This window comes from Trichechus manatus, unplaced genomic scaffold (assembly GCF_000243295.1).
Source record: "Trichechus manatus latirostris isolate Lorelei unplaced genomic scaffold, TriManLat1.0 scaffold00109, whole genome shotgun sequence".
Classification (NCBI taxonomy): domain Eukaryota; kingdom Metazoa; phylum Chordata; class Mammalia; order Sirenia; family Trichechidae; genus Trichechus; species Trichechus manatus.
Genome location: NW_004444045.1, coordinates 4,233,974 through 4,243,950, shown reverse-complemented (window position 1 = coordinate 4,243,950; position 9,977 = coordinate 4,233,974). Strand labels below are relative to the sequence as shown.

The following is a 9,977-nucleotide window of genomic DNA, read 5'->3' as shown; positions in this document are numbered from 1 at the left end:
TAAAAATCAAACACTTATGCTCATCAAAAGACTTCACCGAAAGAGTAGAAAGACAACCTACAGACTGGGAAAAAATTTTTGGCTACGAAAAATCCGATCAACGTCTAATCTCTAAAATCTACAAGATACTGCAAAACCACAACAACAAGAAGACAAATAACCCAGTTAAAAAATGGGCAAAAGATATGAACAGGCACTTCGCCAAAGAAGATATTCAGGCAGCTAACAGACACATAAAGAAATGCTCACGATCTTTAGCCATTAGAGAAATGCAAAGCAAAACTACAATAAGATATTATCTCATCCCAACAAGGTCAGCATTAATCCAAAAAAACACAAAATAATAAATGCTGGAGAGGTTGTGGAGAGACTGGAACACTTATACACTGTCAGTGGGAATGTAAAATGGTACAACCACTTTGGAAATTGATTTGGCACTTCCTTAAAAAGCTAGGAATAGAAGTACCATATGATCCAGCTATCCCGCTCCTTGGAATATATCCTAGAGAAATTAAGAGCCGTCACAGGAATAGATGTATGCACACCCATGTTCACTACAGCACTGTTCACAACAGCAAAAAGATGGAAACAACCTATGTGCCCATGAAGAGATGAACAGATAAACAAATTATAGTATATCCCTACAATGGAATACTATGCAACGATAAAGAACAACGATGAAGCCGTGAAACATAACGTGGAGAAATCTGGAGTGCATTATGCTGAGTGAATTTAGTCAAACATAGAAGGACAAATACTGTATAAAACCACTATTATAAGAACTCAAGAAAAGGTTTAAACACAGAAGAAAACATTCTTTGATGATTATGAGGGTGAGGAGGAAGGGAGAGTGTTATTCACTAACTAGGTAGTAGACAAATATTATCTTAGGTGAAGGGAAGGACAGCATACACTATAGGGGAAGTTAGCACAACTGGACTAAACCAAAGCTAGGAAGTTTCCTTAATACAATCAAACACTTTGAGGGACAAAGTGGCAGGGGTCTGGGGACCGTGCTTTCAGGGGACATCTAGGTCAACTGGCATAAAAAAGCTTTTTAAGAAAATGTTCTGCATCCTACTTTGGTAAGTGGCATCTGGGGTCTTAAAAGCTTGTAAGCGGCCATCTAAGATGCATCAATTGGTCCCAACCACCTAGAGTAAAGGAGAATGAAGAACACCAAAGACACAAGGAAGGTATTAGCCCAAGAGACAGAAAGGGCCTCATAAACCAGAAACTTCATCAGCCTGAGACCAGGAGAACTAGATGGTGTCCAGCTACTACCAATGACCACCCTGACAGGGAACACAACAGAGAGTCCCTGATGGAGCAGGAGAAAGGTGGGGTGCAGAACTCAAATTCTAGTAAGAACACCAGACTTAATGGTCTGAGACTGGAGGAACCCCGGAAAGCATGGCCCCCAGCTTCTCTATCAGCCCAGAACAAAAACAATTTCCGAGGCCAACTCTTCAGACAGGGATTGGACTGGACAGTGGGACATAAAGTGATACTCGTGAGGAGTGTGCTTCTTAGCTCAAGTAGATACAAGAGACTAACAGGCAGCATGTGTCCGGAGGTGAGATGGGAAGGCAGAGAGGGTGAAAGCTGGTTCAATCGACACGGGGAATCAGGGGTGGAAAGGAGGAGTGTGTTGTCATAATAAGGGGAGAGCAATTAGGGTCACATAACAATGTATGTATAAATTTTTGTATGGGAGACAAACTTGAAATGTAAACTTCATTTAAACCACAATAATAAAAAAAATTACTTCCAATTTAAAGCAGAAAAAAAAAAGAAAAAAGATTTAAAGCCTTGGAAACCCAATGGGGCAGTTCTGCTCTGTACTCTCCGGTCGCTATGAGTTGGAATCAACTCGACGGCAACCGGTTTGGTTTGGGTTTTAGGCCAGAAGTAACCTGGTATCAGTTGATCTCAGTAATGGGGGAAGGCAGGGTTTAATCAGTCATGTGAAGATTAGCCATTAGCTGCTCTTCTATATTCTCCCTCCTCTTCTCTTTATAAGCCCCATCATACCTACCTTCTTCAAGCCATTTGCTTTTTCTGGAATCAAAATGGTCTCCCTATATGCATGTAGAATAACTGCTCAGAATAAACCTTATGTTCAAATTTCAAAAAAAAAAAAAACAAAACAAAACTTTAGTGATAGGGTGAGGGACCAAAAAAGTTTGGAGACCACTAATACAATAGATTTGAGATAAGGAACACTAAGCAATTAATGGGAACAAAAGCATCAAATTACTAAAGCTAATTCTTGACAGGATATGATACATGATCAGGCAAATGTCTGTTGGTGGAAGGGAGGTAAGCAAAACAAGTATCAAGAATGAAAATTTGAACCTGTCAGTTAGAGATGACTGCCGGGTCTTGAGGCATAAGAAAATTCACTCAGCGTGAACAGAGCTATCAGTGAGATCAAAACCCGCTGCCGTCGAGTCAATCAACGACTCATAGCGACCCTACAGGACAGAGCAGAACTGTTCTACAGGGTCTCCAAGGCTGTAATCTTTCTCTTTCGGAGTGGCTGGTGGGTTCAAACTGCTGACCTTTTGGTTAGCAGCTGAGAGCTTAACCACTGCGCCACCAGGTCTCCAACATCAGTGAGATACCCAGATGTAACTGTCCATCAGGCAGAGTCCTTTCTGGGTCAAAGGCCAGAGATTCCTGACCAGAGTAAATTTTCCATGAATAGCACAATAATTACCTTCACTACTCATTTCTAGTAATAAAACTTCCCAGTTGACTTCAAGAAGAAAAAATTCCAAATTAAAGCAGAATCTGCAAGTCCTTACCAGCAATTTTAAAATCCCAAAACCTCAATTTAGTGGCAAAATATGATCTGAAATGACACAAGCCTATTTAAAGACTTTTTAAAAATTCCATCTAGTGTGAACATTCTTATGTTTAACTGCAGAAATACTAGTGTGTTGGATTAGAGTGTACAGACCCTGCTGAGGGTAATATGTAATATACAATAGGCAACATATCAAAATTCTGAACTGTGAAACATCTGACCTCAAGAATTTCAGATAAGAGGTTGTAGATCTCTGTTTAAGATTTCCTTTCTGTTCTTCCATTGAATATATTCTCAAAGCAGCCATATTTTAACCCACACCGAAAGTTATAATCTTAAAATATGGAAAATTACAGTCTTATGTAATTAATACTGTTAATCACTATTGTGGTTGTCGAGTCAGCTCAGACTCATGGAGACACCATGTATAACAGAACGAAAACACTGCTTGGTCTTGTGCCAGGGCCTGAACAGTTCACAGACAATGGTGAACCTTTATCAAGAGACACAGACCCTCCCGACAATGAAAAGACGGAACTGTGGATATCAGAATAGTTACCTCTCTTCTCTTCTCCCTCCTCTCCACCTTCTTACTCAATGGAACAAGTTTCCTCCTATGGGAAATAAAAACAATTATCAGAAAACCCAAGTCTATGCGCTATGTGTTCCTTTGAAAAGATGAGAAGAAAAAGGGATTGGCGTTGGTTTTGTAGGGTTCAGCTCAATGCAGCAAGACTGTGTTATTTAAATTTTTCCAGAAATTAATACTCAAAAAAGCCCGACATTTTACACGTATTTTAATGTGGCTGTTTTTGGTTTATGTATTCTGAGACTTTTAAGGTCATTTACTATCCTGAGATTAATGCTTCAGCCAACTAAGAAAAAGGAATTTCCTATAGAAGACTGAAATCTTAGCATTCTCTGAGGTCACAATGAAAAAGTGTTAGGGCCTAATTCCCCTTAAGAAAGTATTATTTAATTCTGTATATTTTATATTACTTTCTAAAATTTGTTTTCAGTGAACTCAGAGTACAGTTCTTACATTCCTGTTTATTCACATTTTCTTAAGTTATTTTTACATTCCTAGTATTAGGATTTCTTCAGGGGTTATAAAGAAAATTTTCTGAAGCTGATTTTCAGGCAGGGAGGATATAATCAAGTTGTACTATATTGTTTTAAAAATCCTGCAAAACCAAAGGGTGCTATTTTAGTCTGAGGTAAAGTTTCTTTTTGTCGTTAGCTGATGTCGACTCAGCCCCCAACTAATGGCAACCCAGGCACGCCGGAACAAAACGCCGCCCGGTCCTGCGCCATCCCCATTATCTGTTGAGGATCGGACTGTTGTAATCCACAGGGTTTTCACTGGCTGATTTTCCAGAAGTAGATCACCAGGCCTTTCTTCCTAGTCCATCTTAAGTCTGGAAACTCCGCTGAAGCCTGTTCAGCATCACAGCAACACGCAAACCTCCAATGACAGATGGGTGGTGGCCGCACAAGAAAGAGGTGCACTGGCTGGGAATCTAAACCAGTCTCTGGCATGGAAAGCAAATATTCTACCACTGGATCACCACTGCCCCCCTTCTTTCTCTTAGCATGTCATAAAGATTACACAAAGTTGATTTTAATAGAAAGCATTATTAGAGGTTTCACAAACCAGCTTCATAACATACTTCATGGAAAGACAGAAAGACTGAAAAATCAAGGAATAACATGAATCGTCTTAATACTTACTGTCGCTTTAGTGTAAGTTTTCGAATTCGAATTAGGTACTGGGTGATCTTGGTGAATCTCTGCTTGCATTTGTGTCGAATAAAACGAGGCCAGTAAATGAGATTTTCATCTATTTGCTCCAGTGCTTTCTCATAGTTTTTACTGAGCCTGACCTATCAAACACAAAAAGGAAGCTTGAAGGGCAAGGGTAAATGATCTATCAGGTCTTCACCGTCAGCAACACCTGATCAGGGACCTGATGAGGATGGCTTCAGAATAAATGTGACTATGATTAAAGAAGAGAAAACAGCATGTGGAACTTTTGCTCTTGAGCCATGGTCACTGCAATTTTATGTCCTAAGTCTTACCCGTTCCCAGAGACGCCTAGGAAAAGCTGCTCGTTCTATAACCTTCATATACAGGTAGCACTGTCCTGCAGGAGAAAGTAAATACTTTTAATGTCATTTACAGAGAGCACAACCTTTTAAAGCTGGTGAGCAAGTCTCCTGGAAGTTAAAGCTGGGGAGTTACCTTTCTCTTCTTTTATGGTGGCATACTGACTGTTTGCCAGGGGGCAGGATGACCGATTACACAGTCCAGTCAGGCTGTACTCATTTCTGCAGAAGCTCTGAGTCTTAGTTCTAGAATGGGAGGAAAGAAGCAAAGATTATCAAATAGGTTAGTTACCAACAGGACAACTAAAGGAATCTTTGAGTTGTAAATCCAGACTCACCTTATTTTGAAAGAACAAAACTGTTTGTTTCCTAGAGTATCCCAGATAACCTGCAGAGACAAAGTAAAAACCCATTTCAATTGTTCTGACCCAACAGGTGGCACATTAATACAAGAAGACAATGCCCCAGGGCAGTGCCCCGCTTTAATGAATAAAGGGGCCTTTGAGGAACAAGTGTAAACTAGTAAACTAGTCTGACTTGTTTTCTTTACACAAGTGACAGATTCTTGAAGAAAATTAAAAATACAAATTAACAACAACCATAACCTCATTATCCAGAGATAAAATTTTGTCAGTTATACCAATGTGCGTTTTATTCATTCAGCATTTACTGTGTACTTTATTTATGTAAGCACTGGCCTCTTCAAGTCCTGACACAGTAGGCACTCACGTATATGCTGATGGAGGAAGGTATAGTCCTTAAGGAGGTTTATCTATCTAGTTAGGAAAAGAGATTTGTAAACAAAGAACCGTAAAGTAGCAGCCTAAATGCTACAATAGAGGTATATACGAGCAGGAGAGGTTTTGAGTGAGCTGCTTGGAAGAAGCAGGAAAGACCTTAAAGCAGCTAAAGGGAAAAACACAGTATAAAAGAGTAGAACACGTTTTAGGAATTTTACAGGATGTGTTTGCAGGGGATGGTAGGAAATAGGGAAGAGGAAATAAACTGGAAAAGTAGGAGCCATAGTGAGAATCATGTATGCTGTGACGGTCCCTGGGTGGCACTAACCCACCCAGTGGCACCTCAGAAGACAAACGTGGCTATCTGCTTCTGACTGAAAACCCTATGGAGCAGTACACCAACGCTGCGCTAACTGGAACTGCTTGTGAGCCACTTTTGCCTCCGTATTGCCAAATCCGGAGGATGGCTGTCAGTACTCATGTTATTCAGCATCTTCACAGAATTCGAGGAGGCTGACCACCTGTCTTCTGAATTCTGTAGCTCCTGTCTTTTGTCCTGCCCACTGGCTGCTCCTTCCCATTCTCCTTTGTTGGCTCCATCTCCTGCTTGAATTCTAAATGTTGGAATGTCTCAGGGTTTGAGCTGGGGATCTTTTCTCTCTAGACTCCTCCTAGGGGACTCATTCAGGCATGTGGCTTTAAATATCATCTCTAAGCTGATGACTCCCAAACTGTCATCTCTTGGGTAGACTTCTCTCCTGGGCATCATTCAGGCTTGTACATACACCCAGCTGCCTACTTGATGTCTCCACTGGATGTCTAAAAGGCATCATAAACATTAGCACGTCCAAATGGAGCTCTCAGGTACACACCTCTCAGAAAGAATATCCTGTTCCTTCTTCAATCCTCACCATTTCAGTAAATAAAAGCACCACTTAACTACTTGCTCAAATCCAAAATCCCTTATTTATCCCTTTTCTTCTTCACTTACTCCATCACCAAGTCTTGCTGCTAAAACAGATCGCAAATTGATCCATTTTTTGTCATCTCCACTATTACTACCTTAGTCAAAGCCAACACTACCTTCCACCATACCCCAGTCTCACTTTCAATCTTGCTCACTTTTAAAAGTCCTTCACAAAGGACTTTTGTGACAAAAATTTTTCACAAACGTAAATCAGATTGTATTTCCTATTAAAAACCTAAAAAGCACTTCCTAAATACATGATCTTGCTCTGAGGAACATGCTCAATTTCATTATCTATTCATCTTCCCCTTGACTCCTATAACCTAGTCACATCGGTATCCTTTCCATTCCTTCTCTCATACCTTCAGATCATGGTACTTATTCTTCCCACTGCCTCCTTAGTGGCTGGTTCAGTCTCATCTTTTAGATCTCAGCACAAATGTCATCTGTTCAGAGAAACTTTCCTTGACCAGCCCTATCTCAAGTGGTTTCTCCCAATATGCTCTACTCCATCACCCCTGGTCTTTCCTTCACAGTACTCACTACTCAGTGCAATAATATCATTTATCTGTTCACTTGTTTACTATCTGTCTCCCCCGCCAGAGTGATCCGGGAAGGCAGGGTTTTGTCACTGGCAATCTCCAGTGATTGCCTGGCACACTGTAAGCACTTACTAAACATTTATTCAACAAACAGCTAAATGAATGAATTTAGGATGCTTCCAAAATGAAGACTTGGGCAGAGACTGCAACAAATGTAAAACAAAACAAAAAACCTAACACAGGAAAAGCAGATTGAAAACTAACGTGTGCATGGGATGTCGAAATCTTTAAATCTGGTATCTTAAACACTCCGCCGAATCCCCCAGACCCTTCGCCCCGCCAAGTCTCGTGGGACCATACAGCATGCACAAAATCTTTCTTTGCTAGGTGTCTAGGACTGGATACGTCGACCCCGTGGATTCAGGTGATGGTGTCCAAGTCCTGGGCAGCGGGCTGGAGTCCCCTGTAGACACGTGAGAGCCCCACGTTCGAATATCGGGGTTCTAGAAGCCTCGCGTTCAGAGTCGGGTGTGCGGTTTCTAAGTCTCCTAAAGTGGGCGACGCACCCTACTACTACGTTAACCCCAGGTGACAAAAGAACCGGAGGAGACTCACATCATCCGACTGCATGGTGTCGGCGCTTCAGCGTAGCCAGATCCGGGCAACAACCATGCTTCTTCCGGGGACTCACGTCCGGAAACTCTAGTCTCGCTTATCGCGAGAGACTCTGAGACGCTTGGGGATGCACAGCACCCCCTGACGGTCTAACTTTTGTGAGCGCCTCCACGTCCCGGCGCCTAACCCGACCGTGAGGGCGCGGTCACACCGCCTTTGCCTTTGCTCAGGGCTCCACCCTGAAAGTGAACCCGACTAAGGGCCCCGTAGCGACCCTGCGATGGAGGACGAACACAAGCAATCGGCAGAGTCCCGGAACGCGGAGCTGGCGCACCCTTCTCCGACGTGCGGCTTGAGACCATCTCAGAGTACTGACTGCCTAACCCCCTCCAGCCCCCTCTGCCTGGTAGTGAACTCGGGAAAGGTGCGAACCGGCGCCTACCGGGCAAGTAAGGAAGCTCTGGCGGTATCTTCGCGCTTCGCGGTTCGGAGCTGTATTGTTTGTACTCCTTCGCCAAGTCTGTGGAGCGCAAGCTCGAGAGCTAGGCTCGGCCTTTTTAACCAGGGCTTCAAACCGGTTAATTCTGGTTCAAACTCCTGCTGAGAATTTCCCTTTCTATTCCCAGATATACTGAATCAGAATCTACATTTTAAATAAGATGCGTTTAAGAGTTGCCTGGGGGATCGTGTTAGATTTTAAGAAAAGCCCCCAGGTGATACAAAATATGGATTCTGAGTCAGTATATCTGGGATGGGAATGCAAATTCTCAGCAGGGATTCAAACGGGAATTAAACAGTTTGAAGCCCTGCTTTTAACCTAAGACCTCCCCTCCCTCACTAACACCTCCCACATTTATTCCAACAAATACTCGTGTTTGTGCTGCATTGGGTTCCGAGCTTTGAAATTCAAGGATCAGATAATATTTCAGAAAACAAACTTAGAAAACTAACAGGTCCTTTCTGCTTTTCATTTTTGCTAGGGGAAAAAGAAAACCTTTACTACCTCATATCATTTTATAAAAGAAAGACCATTTTAATACCAAAAGAATTAAGAAAGGCACAATCTCAGAATAAGGATGAATCCTTAATTTGAATGCATATCACCTTATGAAATAATTCATTGTATAATAAATATTTAAAATTTGCTGCTTGTAAGTGAAAACCACGAATCAGAACCACCCTGTTCGAAAGCATTGATTTAGCATTCATTTTTTTGAGCTAAACTTAGGTTATAAAAACCAGTTGTCACTTGCTAAGACCATTGGGCAAGTCACTTAACCTTTATCAACCTGTTGCTCCATTTGAAAAAATGGGGACATGGGATAATTAGCAATATGTTAAATACACAGTTACACCACCCATCCGTTAGTTTGTCTTACTGTTGTGGATTGTGTGTGGCTGTGATGCTGGAAGCTATCTCATCTGTATTTCAAATACCAGCAGGGTCACCCGTGGTGAACAGGTTTCAGCTGAGCTTTCAGACTAAGACAGACTTGGTAGAAATGCCTGATGATCTACTTCTGAAAATTAATCAATGAAAAACTTATGGATCACAACTGAGCATTGTCCAACTCATCTGCTTTGGACAGGTTTTCAGGAGGGATCAATCACTGGAGGAGGGCATTGTGGTGAAGCAGAGGGCCAGTAAGGGTGAGGGAGCCTCTTGGTGAGATGGATTGGCACAATAGCCACAAGGAAGGACTTAATCAGCCATGAGGATGATGCAGGACCGGGCAATGCTTCCTTTTGTTGTACAGAAGGTTGCTACGAGTCGGAGCCAACTGGATGGCAGCTATCTATCTGAATGCATAGTTTAAATTGTTTCATAAAAAGTAGTTGTTAACTGTTCTCATTAGATTCCTCCCCTATAAAAGGCTGATTTAGAGTAAAGTCACATTGCCATACATACATGTACCATTTTATGACAGTAAAACCAAGTTAAAAACAATACAGAAGAAATCAAAGGCTAGGCAACACCCACCACCTGCAAACACTAAGTGAATTGCTTTAAAAAGGGGAAGTGCAAATAAATCAAAACCACAGTAAGGTATTACTTCATACCCACTAGGATGGCTAGAATCAGAAAGTCCGATAATAACAAGTGTTGGTGAGAATGTGGAGAAATTGGAACCCTCATACACTGCTGGTGGGAATGTAAAACACTGCAGCCACTCTGTTAAACAGTCTGGTACTTTG

General features: G+C 41.8%; 1 protein-coding gene across 1 annotated transcript in view; it reads right to left on the bottom strand.

Annotated features, from left to right (window-relative positions):
- Nucleotides 1-7,877, bottom strand: part of MAK16 (MAK16 homolog) — an 18,869-nt gene extending 10,992 nt beyond the window's left edge. Inside the window, exons 1-6 of the mRNA XM_004383392.2 lie at nt 7,782-7,877; nt 5,256-5,305; nt 5,054-5,163; nt 4,891-4,955; nt 4,544-4,695; nt 3,372-3,426 (exon numbers count right to left, since the gene is read on the bottom strand). Coding sequence (XP_004383449.1) covers nt 3,372-3,426; nt 4,544-4,695; nt 4,891-4,955; nt 5,054-5,163; nt 5,256-5,305; nt 7,782-7,796 — 447 coding nt within the window. The 5' untranslated portion in view covers nt 7,797-7,877. The remainder of the gene's footprint in view (nt 1-3,371; nt 3,427-4,543; nt 4,696-4,890; nt 4,956-5,053; nt 5,164-5,255; nt 5,306-7,781) is intronic.
- Between the last annotated feature and the right edge of the window lie 2,100 nt (nt 7,878-9,977).